At 38.0% G+C, this 20998-nt stretch overlaps 1 protein-coding gene across 1 annotated transcript; it reads left to right on the forward strand.

Moving 5' to 3' along the window:
• Nucleotides 1–2912: 2912 nt before the first annotated feature.
• Nucleotides 2913–20793, forward strand: LOC103469849 (E3 ubiquitin-protein ligase pellino homolog 1-like). The gene is made up of 7 exons (XM_008417829.3): nucleotides 2913–3163; nucleotides 10424–10588; nucleotides 16788–16917; nucleotides 17129–17230; nucleotides 18390–18587; nucleotides 18681–18869; nucleotides 19159–20793. The coding sequence occupies exons 2-7, from the start codon at nucleotides 10479–10481 to the stop codon at nucleotides 19735–19737; spliced, it is 1308 nt and encodes a 435-aa protein (XP_008416051.1). The 5' UTR covers nucleotides 2913–3163; nucleotides 10424–10478; the 3' UTR covers nucleotides 19738–20793.
• Nucleotides 20794–20998: the final 205 nt, after the last annotated feature.

A 20998-nucleotide genomic window follows, 5' to 3' on the forward strand; every position in this document is an offset into this window, starting at 1 on the left:
GTCAGCATAAGCAACCAGGTGAGAGAGTCTGCCTTTATACTCTCCACCCCTCATGAGGTGATTAGGGGCCAGGTGTTTTGAATATTGGGGCAGGCTTCTTCCTGCTACATAAGTAAATGACCTAAATGAGACCTGAAGTTTCACTCAATGGCCAACCTGTTGAAACTGTTGCAAATTTTAAATACCTTGGGTCATTCCTGGACTTTGATGAAAACACTGACTATATTTTTAAGGAATGTTCACTAAGTGATCTTGGGGTTAGTCAACTAGGACTTGTCCACAGTACAATTATTGAGGGTGTTTTAACTTTTCATCTCCCTGGTTGGTTTGGCCACGTGAGCTCCAGACTAAAAGACAAACTTTTAAGAATACTTTCAATGGCAGGCAAAATGTAAATAGTGGTGAAACCACAAACAGCTCTGTCTCAATGTTTGCTGAAAGAACGTGGAAGACGACAAGGAATATTTTAGCAGAGCATCCATCCTCTTTTTTCATAGGTTTGAACTTCTGAGCTCATGAAGGCGCTATTGGATCCTTTTAGCTACTAAGAACATCTATAAAAAGTCATACAGTGCAATAATCCTTCTTAACCAAACTAAATGACAACATTTACCCATGGCATGCAAAAGTGCACAAATTCTATAAATGTGTTTTTAGACTAAATAGTTTTATTTTAGCTTTTATACAGAATGGACTTTAACAAAAAGGCTCTCAGAAGAATGAAGCACAGTGAAAACAAAACTGTGAATTGTGAAAAATGTAAATTTTTAATAATGAACTTTACTGACTTGCTCAGTTAAGTTTCTCATGTGTACATTGTAAATGTTTTTTTTATCATGTTGCTTTTCATGTCCCCTTATTTCTTTTATACCTTCTATAATTGATGAAGATGTATAGGTATAATTTATAGTGTCTGGTTTATGCATGGGCTGCACAGTGGAGCAGTTGGTAGAGCTGTTGCCTTGCAGCAAGAAGGTTCTGGGTTCAATTCCTGGCCCCGGTCTTTCTGCATGGAGTTTGCATGTTCTCCCTGTTCATGCGTGGGTTTTCTCCGGGTACTCCGGTTTCCTCCCACAGTCCAAAAACATGACTGTCAGGTTAATTGGTCTGTCTAAATTGCCCCTAGGTGTGTGTGCATGGTTGTGTGTCTCTGTGTTGCCCTGCGACAGACTGGCAACCTGTCCAGGGTGACCCCTGCCTCTCAACTGGAACGTTAGCTGGAGAGAGACACCAGCAACCCTCCCAACCCCACTGAGGGACAAGGGTGTAAGAAAATGGATGGTTTATGCATTCGCGTTCAGCAAAGTTGAGCTGACAGAATGACCCAAGGTATTTAAAATTTGCTTACAGGTTGGCGCTTGAATTTTCCTGGTTGACCACTAGATGGCGTGCTTGCTTTAAAAGAAAAAGGAAACTGTTTCTGACGGACAATATAGTGAGATAAAGGAGTTAAGAGTGGATGTTGGGAATTGTTTTTTGTTGTTGTTATTATTAAAAACAGGACAATATTTAATCATTTAATACATGAAGTGAATTTATTTGGAACTTCAACCAAATCAATTAAATAATCAAACAAAAATATTTTATACACTGCACCATAAATATTTAAAAATAAATGTTGTGCTGTAACATTTCTTTATACAAGTGTTTTTTCATGCATGACCTTTAGGAGGGAAAGGAGGGGAACTTTTTATGAATATCTACTGTAGAAAATTTGTAGTATTTTTTTTACATTAATATCTAATTTTAAGTTTTGAAATGAGTAAAAATGTAAGACTTTGAAAAAAGACAACTGAGTGTTGGGAGAAAATTAAACAAAACAAGTAGAAATGGGTAGAGTACTTAAAAGTGGTACTATTAATTCGCACATAAGTTAATATTTTTGCTTGTCTGATGACATAATTTTTCAGTATTAAACCAAATTTTCTCATCAATTAGTTAGGTAGCCTTAAGTTTTTACGTTTTTACTCTAGTGTAATTTCTTGGCTGGCTATATTTTAGAAATACATTGAAGTTGAAGTAGTGCGAGTAAAATTTTTGGTTTCTCCACGCACTTTTGCCAGGAACATTTAGGCAACAAATACAGTAGAAGAACAGAACCGTCCTCAGGAGCACACAGACTATGACTCATATACGACTGAAGTCTGTACAGGTTTGTCCTGCTTTAAATACCTGTATGTTGCCCCAAGGCGTGTTTTCATCATTATTATTGTTCTTTTTCTTCCAAGTTCTCTGGAAGGCTTGGTGAAATGTACAAATAGTCTGAGGAGAAGAAAGTTCATGGCAATTAAACTGTTGCCTAAAGCAGTCTTGAAGTGAAAAAAAATAATCCTGAAAGTTCTTCCCATGGCAATTAAGTAAAATAAAAAAATAATTTCTAAAACTAGGTATTAGGTAGGATGATTCATATATTTGTACTCCAAAATAAAGACATTCAAGGCTTCTTAGTACAAACAAAAATATATAAACAAAACATAAAGCAGGCCAAGCTGAATGACTGGTTGAATTTTTCGTTGTTGATATACACATGGTTGAACCAGAGGTAGGCAAGAAGTTTGCTCAAGTAAGAGTAGCACTACTCCTACATATGTTTACTCAAGTAAAAGTAAAACGTAGCTTTCCAAGAAATTACTCAAGTAAGTTTTAAGAAGTATTTGGTAACAAGGCTAATTAACTTCTGATCAGATCATTTGCTTTGATACTGAGAAATGTCATCAAACAGGGAAAAAAATCTAGTTATATACAAATTCGCGTATTTTACATTTCAAAATATAAAACTAATACATATTAAGTCATTCAAATAAATGTAACTGAGTAATATTAATGAGATATCAGCTGAACAGTGATGAATAAATTCAGCTGGGGGACCTATACAAGCTTCCGGTTTGGTTTTATTTTGAAATCTTCCCGGATGTGGGAACCGTTTATAACGACTACTGTTTCGTCAGAGCTCAGCGTCAGTTTAGAGACGAAGCAAGTTTCTGTCTTTTCCTCCGAGTTTTCCGAAGATTACAAACTCATTAAACTACCAGCGGATATTGCAATAAGGGCAACATTTATATATTTAAGCTCATCGTTGTTTTTCTTTTAGAAAATAAAACCCCAACTATTTCAGTTTCCGAACAAAGCCACCCGGGGGAGATTATACACGACTGTAACTTCGGTGAGTTTATTTGTTTATGATATAACTTTCCCTCATTCCTTTTAACCACCTATTTTTCCTCAGTGTCGGCGTCAAGTCATATTAAAAGCTAACAACAAAGAGCTACTTTTGACTAAACCGACCAAACAACTTAAAATAGTTGGTCGTAGTTATGGTAAATGTTAAAACTACTGTATTTTTTTCATCGCTTTAATAGTTAGCTCTTTGTTAGGACTAACATTTGTCCTTAAACGTTAAATATTAGTCTTGTGGGATGAAAGTTGGCTCCTGTCTTGACTTATAGTTTATTTCTTTTTCTGTTGCCTTACCTTCAAATATAAATCTAGTTACTCGTTGTTTTTAAAGGACCTTACACTTCTTCTTCTTGTACTTTTACTTTAAAATTTTGTGTTCTGCTTATTTATACAGCAGTGAATAATTAGAAATGCTGATCCAAACCTTTAATTACAGGGCACAGCAAACACTCATTTAGGTTGCACTGAATTTAAACTCTCAACGGATCCATGAAAGTTGCCCCTGGCAATGCTTGAAGTTAATAATTTTTATTTTTGTCTCCTCTTCAGTTGTAGTTGACACCACTGGTCTGTCACATCCAAACTGACCAGCTGGCCTTTCTTTGTTCAGCACCACAAACTGATTAGCATGCATCATCCCACTACCACTGCATCTGTCCCGGCAGACGCTGCTTTTGTTCCCCATTGGAAACTTGGGTCTCTGCCCTTTTTGTTCCAACTGTCCCCCCCATTGCATCAAAAGCCCATGGACGCGTCGACCCATCTCCACAGGCAAAGGTTGACCTGAAACCTAAACAACGTTTAACCTTAGTGAGCATGAATGGATGCTCAGTTAAGGTGGAATAAAAGTGACTGTCTCGGTTCAGCCTACCACGTCCTCCAACAGTCATATCAGTCTCCTTTTTAACAACAAAAAATAGATAAATCAGTGGCTCCAAAAGATATATTTCAAATGCTTAATTACTAGCTAAATATTTTCCTTTTGAATTCAGTTCAATTCAAAAATACACTCAGTAATTGTTCTTCTAAATGAAATTAAGTGGTATTTAGACCATTATGTCATGTAATATTTGCACTTTACTTTCTTTTCTACTTGCTCACACAAGCTTTATTTTGATCCCAATAATGTTGCTCTTATTTATGTCTTTCTGCTTTATTTGTCGGAAACTAGCTTTGAGACTATGTTTGTAAACTGCAGCAGATAAAAGCCTGAATTAAAAATGAGATTTGTATGCTAAAATCGAGATTCTGATTAAAGCTAAAGTTGACAGGATCAACACTAGTCTGATAATAGTCAGCTCCTTGTACTACACTTCGCCTTCGTCCAGAGGATCTTGACCCTCAGCCACTGAGAAACAATTGCTTGCTGGAGGTGTGAACTCTTGAAGTTTTATATTTTACCCAATCGCTAACGTTTGGTCATTATGTGTGTAATTCGCCAGTTCAATGCTACGAAGTTTACCAGAATTCACCGCGTGCGCCGTAAACAACCATCTCGTACTGCAAATAGAGAAGTGCCAAGCCGAACAAGAGGGTCGTAATTCAGTATCGGAAATATTCGCTTCCTCCGCTGCCATTGCTAAAACTACAGCCAGACCACAAATCTAAAGCAACCCAGAACGTCAAAATCATTGTTCACAATTTTTTCTTCTGTTCGCTGATTGGCCCGGTAGAAAATCTACCGGAGAAATCCAGGTCAACGGGAGAAAGTCCAGACGGTCAGTGAGAATCGAGCGGGGTTGCTGTTGCTTTTTCAGTTGTCGGACAGAATGTCTAGACGTGACAGCTGCAGCTTCATTCTTCTGCCCGTCGCTGCTGAGCCCACAAACCCACAGCTGGACTCTCTCCCTGCCTGCAGTAGGCTCGCACTTACTAATAACAGAACCAGGGTGCAGAAACTCTGCTTAATTTGGCTTGTATAACACTCGAGATTAGAGGCTGCATATCAGAAAAGCAGAAATTTGTGTAGTGGCCAGAAGGGACCTTTTCCTACAAGTTTTCAGAGTCTTTGCTCTTGATCATGTTGTTTGTGATACTGGGAAGAATGGCTCTCAGAAATAGGTTAATGACATTAAATGATTTTTATTTTGAAAAATGGGCATTCTCTGCTTCTTTGCCTGCTGAAAATGATTATCACAGTGATAAGTTTTACATATTTCAAGCAGAAATGGGTTAAAAAGATGTATTTTGTGTGATGTTTTTTTATTCCAGCTCTGTACTTGTTTCATACAAGTACAGATGAACTGATGAACATTTTTTTTGGTCACAAAATTGTTTTTAGTGTAAGAAGATTTTGAAAAAGACGCATATTGCACTTAATATTATTTACAATGACTTTCATCTTCACCACTGTCAGGATTTTGGATGACTCGGCTTTTTTGCAACGTAGTCATGCAGAAAAATGATCCAGGTCTGAATGACGCCTAAAGCCGTCCGGCGGCCTCGCTGTGGCTAAACTCAGTCCTGCTGAGTCGTTTGTTGCCTCTGTGGATAAATAATTTAGCGGATGAAACCTGCCACCGCTTTGCAACTGTCGAGTTAGCTGTTACAGAGTCCTAAAATAAGCTTTTTATTTATTTTTATTTTGCAGATGTTGAAACTTGACGCGTAACAAAAAGTGACTGCGACTGCAGGTTTAAACGTAACGCAACTCGTTTTAAGTTTCAGGACAGATTGACATTATATAAACTAAATACTTTATAATTTAGTCTTTAACAGTGTCCTTTGCTGTGTTTATTTCTGCCTTTTTAGTGTACTTTGCAGGATAATTAGTAGACATCAGCCTGTTCAGTTCCTGCATACTTTGTGATGCGTGATGTATGATTTAGTTTGAGGCTGCGTTGGTAAACTAGTTTTCCCTGTTCATGTTGATTTAGACAGAACAGTAAATGCAAACTAGATGAGCCACTTCTGCCTGTGACTAAATGTGTTTTCCTGCACGACTCGCTTGATTCCTTGTGATGTTTTTTTGTCAGAAATGTGAGTAAATCTGCTCTGATAGAGGTGTTGATGTAAGGAAGAAACTCATTTTGGTTTAAATAGTTCTGCACAAAAGCAGATGACACTCATGCAGAATCCCCTCATAAAAATATTTAAAAAATTATCACAAGCCCCAGTCATGCTTATGCTAATACGTCACTATTAGCTGCTTATAAAACAGGAATGTTGTATTATAATTTTCCAGAAGATCTGTACTAAAATTGCACCAATCAAACCCTTGTAATTGGTGAATATGTTTTGCATGTTTCCATTGATCTGTCTTCTCTTCTTTTTTTAATTCTTGCAAAATGCGCAACAGAGGGGAGACGCATGCAGTGTAAATCCGGGGTGATAAAGAAGTGGTTGCGTTGCATGGAGCTTCATTTCTAATTACCTATTTGACCTCTACTGTAGTGTAGAAACGTAACTGTACTGTGGATTCTTCGTGGACTTGTTCCTCTAGATCAGAGGTGGGCAATCCTGGTCCTCAAGGGCCGGTGTCCTGCAACTCTTAGATGTCTTCCTGGTCCAACACATTTGAATCCAACAGCTGAATCGCCTCCCAAGTGAAGTCAGGTTCTCCAGAGTCCTGCTAACGACCTCAATATTTGACTCAGGTGTGTTGAAGTAGAGACCATCTAAAAGTTGCAGGAGTCCGGCCCTCGAGGCCTGGAGTTGCCCACCCCTGCTCTAGATGACCATCTTGCTCTCAGCCCACGATTTGCATTTATCTAGGGCTGCACCGACTGCAGTTTTCTGGCCAATTGCTAATTACCAATCTTTAAAAAGCATGACTTGCCGATTCAGATTTTGGCCGATTCCAATATTATTTGTCTGAAATGTCACTAAATGTAGTAAGAAGGTTGCTGAGTTGGTAATACTGGTGTGACTATTAACTGCAAACATGACCTGGCGGGCCGGTCTATCAGTCAAACCTTTCTCATGGAAGAACAGAAGAGGACAGTCATTGATTCTTAGACCTTTGCTGAGGTCGATAAATCGGCTTCACATGCCAGTATCAGACGACCTCCGATCTCCCAAAATTAAGAAATTTGGCTCCAATAAATTGGTGTACCCCAGCATTTAATGGATCAGTAAAAATTGTGTCATAAAGACGGGGAAAAAAACAAAACTTCTATACAAGTTGCATCCTACTATAAGTTGCAGGACAGGCATTGATTCTGTATTTCATAGCAAAGGAGCCACGTCTGTTTATTGCACAAACAATGGTTTTTACCAGGGCCCAAATTATTGTTAAAAATCTTTTTTTATTGGTCATATGTCAGAAACAGAAGTTTTGTCAAAATAATTATTTTATTTTAAGCTGCAGTCAATGATTAACTGAACGTATACACAAATTTAAACTTTTTGATTTGAATTAAATGTGTTGCTTGATATTGTAAAATATCTTTCTGATGAGGAAGAATTGACAGGAAGCCCTTTTAAAACTTATTTATAGAAGTGCTGTTTTCTTTTAAACTATCATCTGACTTCAAATGATTTTTTTAACCTTTCAGCCCCCTCATGTGACTTTTTCACACCTTTTAGCTTTCTCTCTCTCTCTCAGTTTATGATCAGTATCTTCTGATGCAATCTTGTGTTTCCTGTCTCTTCGCTCTAGTTTTTTTTTATCTCTGGTATTCTGAGGTAATTTGCAGCAAAAACGTCTTGAGAGTCTTTGCTGTGGTTTTTGGATAAACTTACCAGTTTTCTACTCTCTGATCTTTAGCTGCTTTTCACTAAATACGAAAGGTTAGATGGGGCTTTTCCAGACATAATGACCACTCAATTCGCTTTACACTGGAGCCACATTTACACACACACACACACACACACACACACACACACACACTTATGCACTAATTCACACACGTCGGTAGTCAACTTGGATAAGTGCCTGGCCTTGCACATCGACGTGACGGCAAGAAAGCTGGAATCTAATCTACAACATTATGATTGCAAAACAACTACCCAACGGTTCAGTCGCTCAACGTATATATTTTCATTAAAGAGAATCCTACAGAAAAAAAAAACGTTTTTAACCACAATCTCTCTAATCCACCCTGCCATCTCCATGTTTGATAGTTTGCTTCCTTCAGACTTGGATCCATTTGCCATAATAATGGATCCGTGAACTCTAGAAAAATGACTCACCAACACACTTGAGTTGTACAGCAGGACAGTGATCAATTTTACACCCGCAATCCTAAATATTTATAGCTAAAATAAATAAAATGAAGGTTTTGGACGTCACGCAGGAGCACACTGTTTGCAGAAGTAATAATAGATGAGGCAATTTATGGATTGATTTTAAAATTGACAGGATCGTCACTAGATGACAAGATAAAAGAAGCTTAAAAAAAAGAATAGGGACATTGACTGCAGCTTCAGTAGATAAATCTGTTGGGATGCGTAGTCAGAACTGTAAGTGGTGGGATTGTAATGAAACATACATTTTCCACCATTGTTTTATGTCTAGATTTACCGCGCCTGACGTCTTCTGAAGCAGAATTATGACGCTTGTCTCACATCGATGATGTAAAAGATGGATAAAATGCCACGTGGCCGTTCAGGCTCTCAGGTGCTTTAAAAACTATTGGATACCTCTCCGATTTAGTATCTCAGGGAAGTGGCAAAAATCAGAGGTTTTTTTCTTTTTGGGTGAAGTAAAATTGCATTTTGGTCGTATTTGCCTGCTGTATGGATGTAGTCTTTTACATCAACTTTGATGCTGGATTCAGTCTTGATTTATTAAAGTCACACAATCAGAATCTCATATAGATGAGATCTACCCTGGCACATGTAGGCAACCATACGGTATGCCTGAAATGTCGATGAGGAACAAAATACAGGCCAATCATGCTGGAAAACTCCAATAAATCTGAATTAACGGTTGCATTTTTATTTATCTATTTTTCTGTTTGTTTTTATATTTTTAAATGATGTATGGTGTATGATTTTTTTTTTCTGAACAGCTTGTTGTTGTAAATGAGAATTTGGTCTCACTCAACTTACCTGGTTAAATAAAATAAAATAATCCCGCTAAGAGAGGGTCAGAATTCCTCCACAGCAAAGTAAAATGCATATAATATATATTTTTTTATTTGAAGGCAGCTTTCAAAGAATAAAACTATAAAAGGAATATCAATATGTCAAACATAATTAAACATTGTATATTGCCAGTTATAGGACTGCTTATGATAATTGGTAACCATCACAACTGGCCTTATACTCAATTGGTTTGGATAGTAGGTGTTTTTTACCTTTTGATAACTGCAGTTATCAATAAAAAACTTTGGAAAATATTCATCCATCCATCCATTTTCCCTAGTGGGGTTGGGAGGGTCGCTGGCGCCTCTCCAGCTAACGTTTCGGGCGAGAGGCACGGTTCACCCTGGACAGGTCGCCAGTCTGTCGCAGGGCTTTTGGATAATATTAACAAACAAAACATTTCCACACACCGCAGTGGCTCCTCCATTGTGGCTCCAGACCAAGGGAACCTGATTTGGGAACATTTTTCACAGCATATCTTGAAAATCCAAGCATTTCTCCCTGCTATAACCAAAACTGTGTTTTGGTTATAAGCAAATGTTCTAAAGTGCAACAAAATAAAATAAGTGGGACAGAAACCTTAAAGTTGACTTGAAATGCTCAAACAAAAACCTGCTTTCATTGCATTTTTGAAAGTCACTATGCCATATACCTGTTCATTGACCCTCTCTATGTCAAAAAATGGGAAGATGACGATGTTAATAGGTGATAATTCTCTGTTGAGAACGAACCGGAGTTACAGATTTACTGCAGAATTTGTCCTATTAGCCAGCAGTGTAAGTTGCGTTTCTACCCTTTGCGGGTCATGACATCATAAATAAGCTTTTGCATGAATGCTGAGCTTGTTTCTTTCTTTTTCTTGGTACAAAGCATTTTTACATCAATACCAGCGTGCTGCTTAGTGAGTCACCCTGCTGCAGACGTAAATCGCCTCCATTTTACACCTCACAACCCCACTCAGTGTGCTGGGTGAATGCATACATTGTTTACCAGTGTTGCCCCGAGTACAAAGACGGTGTGGGTGTATCAAGGAGTATTGAAGCTATGAGTGGGGCCATGTTGAAGCCTTTCTCTTTGTATGTTGTGCATAAATGTGCAAAAAGGTTTTTTGAATTTTAAATGAAAAATGTAGAATGACGTCCTCTTTGGTTGGTTGAGGAAACTTGTTTGATTATTCTTGTCTTCCATAAGCTTGACTATTGATTTTCGTCATCAGATGGAGGTGCTCTGACATTCCTCGAAGGGATAACTCGAAGTGGGAAAGTCCTCACATGATCCCTCAAAGGGCTGCACAGATGTTTTCACTGGGTCAGGAAAACATCTCGCCCTCCCCGGCTTCCACCAAAGGACCAGTCAGATATGGAGAGCTCATCGTGCTGGGGTAAGATGCTGACTGTTTTGGGTTTTAGAAATGTCACTTTAAGTGGCATAAACAATGAAGGATGCATTGCTAAAATGGGAAGAAAAATATACAAATGATCTAATGTGTAAAGTCTAGTTTAAAATACAGAATAAAACACATCATTGTGTCAAACTTCACTATAAAAGAACGTCTGTTTTCATTTTTGGTTTGCGGGACGTCCAGGATCATCTGGGTAATGGCGCTAAGTACTTTGGCTGGACTATAATAAAAGTTCCTTAAAGTAAACAAGAGTCAAACCATAGACGACTAAAACAATCTTAAAATCTGGCTTGTAACAAACAGGACGCCAGTGGGGGAAGGACAGAACTTCAGTACTTTGTCACTAAGGTCCCTTCAGGCTGCAACATTCGGTACAAACAACAAAGAGGTGACTGATCTGAATCGAGGCTGTTATCATGAGTGAAACTAACAAAATAATGGAAACAAGAAGTAAAAAAATAAAAAATAAACTTGACACTGCAAGAAAAGGAAAACTGAAGCTGTAGTGTTCTCAAAATTAACTAATTGAGAAAAATGTGCTTAGTTTTCATGCCACTTTATGCCAGCATATGACAGATATGCAAGTCTTACTTTGAATATAACTGTGTTTTAGTTTTAAGCAAGTGTTTTAAAGTGCAACAAAATAAAATAAGTGGGACAGAAACTTTAGTTGACTTGAAATGCTCAAACAAAAACCTGCTTTCATTGCATTTTTTAAAGTCACTATGCCACATACCTTTTTTTCCCAGGTTGGATGTTCATTTGCAGTAAATTAAGACATTTTCTCGATTTTTATAAAACTATTTTAATTTACTAAGCAGTTTCAAAAAACTAAAAAATAAATTGGCAGACAAATGGTTGAAACAATTAAAAACTTGATTTAAACCTGCATACAAGGAATTAAAAGTTGTCCAAACAAGCAGAGATAAAAACTGATATGGTTTTGGTTTCACTTGAAGTCTCGGTCTTGGTTAGGGGAAAAACAGATGTCACAACTTTACTAAATATAAAAAGATATCAAACATGAGCTTTTTTAAAGATTGGTAAATGTGCCATAATCCCAAGAAAAGAATGCTGTAGGGTTTTTTTTAGTCCGTTTCCAGTTTAGTTCCCATATTAGAAAAATGTGTTTGTACTGCTAACAGAAAACATAACTTCCCTTTTTGTCGTACTTGATGCATTGCAAGAATATCAGCGTTTTTTCTCACTGCTAAAACTCGCAACTGAGTTCTGATAAGCTATGGTTTAAAAAAAGTAACATCTATGGATCTCATCAGGTGCTGTGAGTAAAAAAGTAGGTTGTAGAAGATTGTTCCCTCTCTTAAGAAACTCATGGGTAAATAGAAGGGACAGCACTAGATTGTTGTTTGGACTCATTCCAGGTTTCACAAAGCAAAAACTCAAAATCCTACCATGTAGTTTTGGTCTGGTTTCTACTGCCAATATCTTATTTCACTTTAAATAAAACTAAACTAACTTACAATTAACTTCTTAGCAAGACATAGGAGCTTGTTTCAGACTAATAATTCCTTAATATTGATGAAAAAGTTCTAGTTTAACTTGTTTTTTTTGTTACAAGTGAAATAATCTGATGGAATTAATGCTTTTTAAAATCAATACCAAAGCATTACTTACTTAAAGTAAGGTAATATCTTGTTAAAGAAAGTTACTTGTAAAGTAGTTTTATCTTCAAATGGACTAAGACATTTGCATTAGACAAAAAAAGTTGGTGAGATTTTGTGTTTTTGCCATGTTATGAAAACACAGAAAACTATGCAAAATACTAGGGATGCACCGATTGCAGTTTTCTGGCCGATCGCCGATTACCGATCTATTAAAAAGCCTAACTTACCGATTCCGATTTTGGCTGCTACCATTTTTTTTATCTGAAATGTTGCTCAATATGTAAAGAAAGTTGCTGAATTGGCAGCAATGGGGTGACTACTGTTAACTGTAAATGCGCAGACATGATCTGGTCGGCCGGTTTGTCAGTCAAACCTCTCTCACAGGAGAAAAGAAAAGCACAGTGGTTGAATTTTAGACCTTTGCTAAGGTTGATGACATTGGTGGATAAGATCGGCTTCACATGTAAAAATCGGCCGATCTCTGATTCCCCCAAAATTAAGGAAATCGGCACCGATAAATTGGTGCACCTTTACAAAATACTACATCTGGACGAGTACTGGAAACCAGTAATTTATTAGAAACAATTTACAGTTTGTACTGGTGCATAGAGAACATCTTCCCCTCTGAAAAACCGTTTGATTGTCACAAGAAATCAAGCTTGCACTGTGTTTTCATTACACGTTTAATGAAAACACTCTTACTTTTCTAGCATCACGCGGACAAAAAAAGCTCTGGTTACACTCGTATTTATGAAAACAAGCACTCGTGTAATCATAACTGGCAACACTGGGTCTTGGCTCAATCTATCGGTTTATTATTTGGCTGCTGCGTAACTCAGCTTAAATCCAGTCAAGTGTTGAGAAACCCGACCACAGCAAAGAATTCAGCTGACTTCCTGACTCTGAGCCATTCACTGCGGTTCAGGGAAGTCGAAGGACGTCAGGAAAGTTGTGGCCACTGCGGTGTGAGACTTTTTGTTTGCTTTTGCATTGTACTGTCCCCATATGAAATTAAACAGTCTGGGAGGCTTTGCAACCCGGCAATTATTCTACTCATAAGGCTTCATTTTAAAGAGCCATATAGTTTATGCAAACAGAAGCCGAGTTTGGTTTGATTCAGTGGAGCCACATTGGAAGTGGGGGTGGTTTGACCTTGTCTATAAAAGGAGGGAGGGAGTTTCTGGGTCTGAATTGCAGGAAGTGTGCATTATCCATTAAGAGAATAGCTTGGCTTTTAACTGAGCTCCTGTTTACTTGACCTGCGGCTTAAAGTCTGGCTCTGAAGATAACCTCCAACTAAACTGACTTTTTAATTAAGGCTTCTGTCATCTTAAATGTCATGGAGTTTATAAGACAATATTCTTTGTGGTGTTTAGCAAACTAATTAAAGTTAGATTTGTTTGCTGTCCTTGTTGTTTCAGTGGACTGATTATGAATCGCCAAATCTCTGCAGCCTCGTCTTGAATCTGGATAGAAAGTGTTCGTTCTTCTACAAAGATTTCTCCAGTTAGCATTTGAACAAAATATATTACAGAGAAAACCTTTGTTACAATTTGCACCTACGGACATTAGGAGAAGGATTTCTGAGTAAAATCCATTTAAGAATATATTTATCTCCAACAGATGCAAAACTTATAAAGAGACAACATGTTAATGTTAATTTAACTGCATGTCCAAAATGTATGAAATATGTGACAGTTTTAGCAATAATTTGCTAGTTGTTGGAGATCATTTTCTGTTTAAGATTAGCAAAACCTCCTGATTTAAGTTAGCTATTGACGAATGAATAGAACTGAATTATTCAATTTATTTTACTTTCAGCTCATCTGAGTTTCTAGGAACCTTTAATTAGTAATCCATAACTTTATTTTCCTGGGGGATAAATATGACGTGAAACTGCAGCGCTTTTCTTTTATCTACTGGTCACCAGACTGGGCAAGGAGCCAGCCATGTCTATCTTATCACCACACACAATGAACAGGATGGAAAGGGAAGCAAAATGTCCAAACTGAGGCATCTTGGGTTCACCGTTTCCATAGCAACCGTTAGCTGCCATCTAGAGACCAACCGGTTGTGTTGGGAGATACGCCAGGAAGGAGCCTATTCTGTCCACCAACCATCACAAATGTAAAATAGTGTAGTTCTTTGATTATTACTAGCATAAAATAGCATGCAGCTTATGTGATGCATAAAGAAATTAGAGAGTGTCTTAATTATCTGAGGAATATTTGAAATGACAAAACCTTACGGTGTTTTCACACCTGATTGGGAACCAAAGTTGCATCATTTGCTACATTTCCAGCTGGTGCAGTTCGCTTTCACACTACACTATGTCAAATAAACCAAACCCTCTGAAAAACCTGTTCACCTCCTCACCTGTGGTGGCGCTGCACCAGGAACCACTGGAGGAAACTGACAAAAACATCTGAAGAAGACGCTGAGTGCAACTTCCTTCTTCACAAAATGTAAACATAAACGGAATGGCGCCAGACTTTGGCGGGTCTAGGATTTCTCTTTTGCCTTTGGTAAAAGACAAAGTCTGTGCAATTGTTTTGTTTGTATTTTCCCAGAATGCTTTGCGCTATAGTCCACTTCCTCCTTTTGGAGTGGTCTCTGGTCCACTTGGCGTTCACATTTGCATTCGAAACGCTCCAGAGTTCACTTCAACCAAACCGAGACCCAAGAGTTTGCTTGTTTGTTCCACATCAGAGTTTGTGCATTCGCTCCTCCCCAAATGAACCGGGCTTTCTAGACAAACCAGCTAGAGTTTGATGGAAGTGGACCAAACAGGGCTGGTGTGAATGCACCATTAAACATGCATGCTTTAAGAATTTAATTCCTACTCTAACGTGTTCACGTAGCAGCTGTTTTGGTTGCCCCTTCATTATGATTGTTCTTCCATGTTCAACTCCACCCCCTTCACCACTTCACACATATTCAGTTCGTAACCCTATAGGGTTGAATTACTGAATTCAGAACCAGCTTTGTATTAGTTGAGCTGGATGTCTCTAAATTTGATTCAAAAATATTTATCTCGAAGGGAAATTAAATGTTGTCCTAACTCATACCATCCAAGTCTCTTCAGAGTGGTTGTGGATGTTGATGCTGAGGGTCAGGATGGATCAAGGAAGCAGTCAGTCCTGCAACAAATCTGAAGAAGCCTCTGACTGAAGACTGTCGCTGTATGACGGACACAGAACTAACACCTTTAACAGATACCTGCACTATATTCCACAGTATCATGTCCTGACACCATCAGTTGTTTGCTAATCCATCTTCTGCACTTATGTCACCCCTTAAACCTGCCGTAAAGTGAAGGCCCAGACTTGTTGAAACGCTTCTGTGCAGCATTATAGAGCTCAACTGTGTAACTTTAGTCCTGTGTTGTGTTTATACTGTAAAGAGTTTTATCTATGCCTTATGATTGGATGGTTGCTATGGAAACCTTTAAAACCGTACGTGATGATTAGTTTCCTTGGGATTTCCATAAAAACCCTGAAACACTAATAGATCTTAAAGAGCTTGTAGATACGACTGCATATCTTGTCTGCAAGATAAAATTAAATGTCATTTTTTTTCATACCAAGTCAAATTTCTGATTTTAATCTTCTTTTTTTCCCTCTCAGTTTTTCTAAAAACAAAATCACAAATGACAGAAAATATTTTCAAAAAGTGGCTTTTATTTAATTTATCAAGATGTAACATCTCAGTCTGTGTGGTTTTTCTTCCAAATAGACAGTCTATTTGATGTTGATGTGTTTAAAGGTGAAGTATTTCCTTATTTATAAAACAGATACCAAAGTTTAACTTCACATTTAAATTTTTATTTTTCATGTTGGGAGTTCTCATAAAATTACTAATTTATTCTCCTAGTTTTACAACTATTCTGATAATTTTGTGACTTTTTCACGTATTATTCTGGCTTTACTGTCATACAACTTTAATTTAGTATCATTACAATTTTATTCTTGAATAATATGGCTTTATTCTGATATTATTCCGACTCTGTAAGACTTTGATTTCATGTTATTAAGACTTCTCTCTCACATTTTTTGACTATTCTTGTAAAATTGACTTTATTTTGATATTTTATTACGACTTTATTCTCATATTTTTATAACTTTATTGTACAACTGATCTTGTATGATCTCAACTTTATTCTCGTATTATTGACTTTATTCTTGCAATAACATACCTTTATTATTATTTTCAATTTATTGATTTATTGTTGTACGACTTTTATCTTGTGCTATTACAACTTAATGATGTTCCATTGTCTGGTGGAATATCTGTCTTAATTCACCTGAATTCAAAGTTCAAATAAATAGAAGCTCATCAAACAAGATGGCCGCCGCCGTGGGCGTTCAAACATTATTCTAATCTATGGAAACCAGAGGTGAACATATGTAAAACAAAACAAAGAAACATTTCCAGAAATTAAATCATCAAAAAGCAAAGATTTGATTAAATTGGTTTGTCTCCCAGCTCTTGTCTGATTATTTGCTGGCGCAGTGAGTTGTTGATAAGCTGCTGCTGCTGTTGTCCGTGTTCAGGTGTAATGGCTCTCTGCCGTCTGGTGAGAGAGGGAGGAGGAAAAGCCGCTTCGCTCTGTGTCGCAAAAACAAGGCGAATGGCGTGAAACCCAGCACCGTGCACACATCCTGCACTCCTCAGGCTGCCAAGGTGAGAACTCAAACACACGAGTCCATTTGCATCACACTGATTCGAGCCTCTGATGCAACCTTTACTACTGTGACTATGGAAATAAAAGGCAGCTGGAAGATCCTTATTGCGTACATTTTCTCACCTGTGCCTCTAAGTCTCAAGGAAAGTTTTATACATGTTTGATTCTTTATGTTTTAAATATTTTGTAACCCTTTGTGTGTTTTTAAAGGCTATCAGCAACAAGGAACAGCACAGCATATCGTACACACTGTCTCGGGCGCATACTGTAGTGGTGGAGTACACGCATGACAGCAACACAGACATGTTCCAGGTGTGTGGCCTCCATTCTCACCTTGCTAGCACATCAAGATTAAGGTTTTATTTTTATTGCTTGCTATCTTAACTTGTATCTTGGCTGTAAAATAGTGTAATTAAATTGTGCATCAATTAATGACTGTCAAAGTTAGATGTCCATGATTGTTGGGTATAATCTTCTACAGGTGACTTTATTATGTTTTAAATAAAATACAACATTTTATAATTTTTATTTATCATTTATTATTATTTTTTATGTCTTTGTCATCTTCAATAACTCTTTGAAAATCTAAATCAATGAGTTACGACAACATTGAATTTCCCTTTGGGATTAATAAAGTATTTTTTGAATTTGAACTAAATAGTTTTTCTGTAGACGCAGGACATTTTCTTCGTTTTATTAGTTTTTATTTGCAGCATGTTTCAGACATCATGGAAAATATTCACAATTTAAACGTTTTCACTGTATGTCACGTTACAACTTGTGGAACTCTATTAAAAGTTTTCATTGAGTTAATTGTAGAGTCTGTAAAAATTAGATTCAACAACTTTTTTCTGCCAAGTTATTGAATATCCAAGTTCAACAATAAAATAATTTTTTGTTTTTAATCTGTTATTCAACCATCTGATTTGTGCAAAGTCCCATTAAACCCATTTATCTCTCAAATGTTTCCCTGATCATCCATGTAACTTCTTTTAAATAATCAATTTGTAGAAATGTGGGCTGTAGATGCCCACAAATTAAAATGAGCTCAGTTTCCATTTGCATGATTTATCATTTTTGTCTTTTCTCTTTCTATCAAAAATTGGATAATAAAAGGTTTTATTCTGGTCCATTTGCCTCAACTAAACCTTCTAATTTTGAAGGACATTTTAGTTTAGAGACTTCATAATTCATTTTAGTTATTATATTCTGTTTGTTTATTTTGGATATTTAAAATGTCTCCCAGTTCTTGTGTTGAATGTTTATTAATGTTTTAGAATGTGCATTTGCATTATTATGCCGTTGATGATATATTACTTGAAAATGGTCTCCAAATAATATTGTTTATCGCAATAACTTTTGGGACAATTTACCGTCCAACGAAACATCACTGAGATACGCCAAACAATAAAAGGAAATGGGACGGGGTCCTTACTAAGTCTTTGCTCTGTAAATGTACACTTGGTTACAGATCGGCCGTTCCACAGAGAATCCCATCGACTTTGTGGTCACAGACACTGTACCGGCCGGGCAGAGCCTCACTGACGCTCAGACAATTCAGAGCACAATCTCCCGCTTCGCCTGCCGCATCATCTGCCAGAGGAACCCGCCTTATTCTGCTCGGATCTACGCTGCAGGCTTCGACTCCTCCAAAAACATCTTCCTCGGGGTACGATTCAAGAACCTCGAAAGCTACGTCTATTTTAGCGCTGCGATTCTTCACTGCTTACTTTCTAAGATTTGCATAATGTTCTTGTCACAGGAGAAGGCAGCCAAGTGGAGAATACATGACGGTCACATGGACGGGCTGACCACAAACGGAGTTCTGGTCATGCATCCTCGGCAGGGTTTCGCCCAGGACTCCAGACCGGGTGTGTGGAGGGAAATCTCTGTCTGCGGAAACGTCTTTACACTGCGAGAGACCAGATCTGCTCAGCAGAGAGGCAAGATGGTGGGTAGCGCTTCCGTAAACATACATTAATCTGGTTTATTTCTCAACATACAGACCCAACCAATAAGTTACAATGTTATTGGAAGATTTGTTTGTTTCAGTAACTCTTTTCATGAAGGAAGTTTGAGAAACGGGACAGAAAACATTGACATTTTTTGTAAAACTTTTGTGTTGATCCCGTTGAAGTGGAGCTTTAAAAAAAAAAACTGACTTTCACCCACATGGATATTGAGGGACATTCATCAGACTTCCAGTGTAACATTAAAGTCCTCATCTTGGCGTTTTGCAGGTGGATTCTGAGTGCAACCAGCTGGTGGACGGCTCCCTGATTGACCTCTGCGGCACCACGCTCCTGTGGCGTACAGCGGAGGGCCTCTCTTGCACCCCCACGGTCAAACACCTGGAGGCGCTGCGGCAGGAGTTCAACGCCGGCCGGCCCCAGTGCCCTGTCGGCTTCAACACCCTGGCCTTCCCCAGCATGCGACGCAAGGACGTGTTGGACGAGAAGCAGCCGTGGGCGTACTTGCGCTGCGGACATGTCCACGGCTACCACTGCTGGGGAGGCCGGCGGGCGCCCGAGGTGGAGGCGGAGTGCCAGGAGCGGGAGTGTCCCATGTGCCGAGCGCAGGGGCCCTACGTGCCGCTGTGGCTGGGCTGTGAGCCGGCCTTCTACGTAGACGCCGAGGGCCCCACTCACGCCTTCGTCCCCTGCGGCCACGTCTGTTCGGAGAAGACGACGGCGTACTGGAGTCAGATCTTGCTGCCGCACGGCACCCACGCGTTCCACGCCGCCTGTCCGTTCTGCATCCACCCTCTCAGGGGAGACACCGGTTTTGTCAGACTCATCTTCCAAAGTCCTCTGGACTAGAAATGACTTCTGATGGAAGAGGAACAAAACACCTTGGGAGTGTGAGGTTTCTAAAAACTGAAATTAAATTCGTTAAACACAAAGTGCATTTATGGATTCCTGTCACGTTTTTTGAATATTTTGTGTGTCTCTGGCTGCGTTCTCCTTCAGAGGAGGATTTCCTCTCAAGGAGCACCTTCAGAAAAACTCTGGGAAAGTGGTAATAATTTTTAATTTGCCTTATGTTTCTATTTAAAGTAAATAGAAATGTTTCTATTTAAAATAAATAGAAAAATACCTCTTGTTAGTACTGTGTTTTTAAAGCAGTGCAGAGATTCACAGCAGCAGGATACCAGTATGTCCTTCACTCTAAATACTAGTAACGCCAAGGGATGATCGTTATTTTGGGTCCGGTGTAACGCTGGAGTCCCTCTGTAGCTCTGACAAAAACACTGGATTAAAAAACAAGAGACAAACTGTGGGATTACATTTTTACATCTTCTCTTTTAAAATCAGGTCACTTCCTTCTTAAATATCTCATGATTAGAAATAATCTGTAATTTTATCTACAGATGTAGATGTGGGAAGCTTTTGAAACCCTTGTCTTGTGTCTTAAGTAGTAATCTTTCTATGTTTTTAAACAACGAACTGTAAACCTCTGACACTGTAAACCAGCAATTTTCCATTATGTGGGCAATAAAGTTTTTACCAAACCGTTGTTGAGGATATGCAACATCTTTCTACAGCGCCACCAAGTGGCTGAATTTACTGCTTTTTTGAATGTAAGACGCATGTACTCCTAAATCAATATTTTAACATTTAACACTTTGGGAACTTTTTAACATATTTTAAATTGTGTCTCTGTATTTTTGTTGGTTTATGGTCTTTTGGGAAACGGCTTGAAAACATTATTATAAAATCTTTCAGGTTTAATTTAAAGTCAATGCAAATAATATTGTAACCACTTTACTGACGCTTGATGTTTCATTTTAGATTTTCACTGTTTGTTTCATTCAGCTCTTCTGCCCTCTTGACTGTTTTTGTACTGTCCAAAAAAATAAAGATTGTTGATCATTACTAGCTGCCTCTTTATTTTGTCAATCCAGTTAAAATACTGTTTTAATTGGACAATATTTCAAAGTTACAGAAGACGTTTAAAGGCCATATTGTTCATCAAAAGAAAAAAAGCATAAACTGAACTAAATTAAGTTTTTACTCGAGTGAAAGTGAAAAGTGGCCACCCAAGAGATTACTCAAGTAAAAATATATTTGGTACAATGGC

This window comes from Poecilia reticulata, chromosome 1, assembly GCF_904066995.2.
Source record: "Poecilia reticulata chromosome 1, P_reticulata-male-v2, whole genome shotgun sequence".
Lineage (NCBI taxonomy): Eukaryota > Metazoa > Chordata > Actinopteri > Cyprinodontiformes > Poeciliidae > Poecilia > Poecilia reticulata.

Coding starts and splice junctions, on each gene's coding strand:
- LOC103469849 (XM_008417829.3), top strand. CDS start 10,479: ATGATCCCTCAAAGGGCTGCACAGATGTTTTCACTGGGTCAGGAAAAC. Junction 10,589..16,787: donor GGAGAGCTCATCGTGCTGGG/GTAAGATGCTGA, acceptor GTCCGTGTTCAG/GTGTAATGGCTCTCTGCCGT. Junction 16,918..17,128: donor GCACTCCTCAGGCTGCCAAG/GTGAGAACTCAA, acceptor GTGTTTTTAAAG/GCTATCAGCAACAAGGAACA.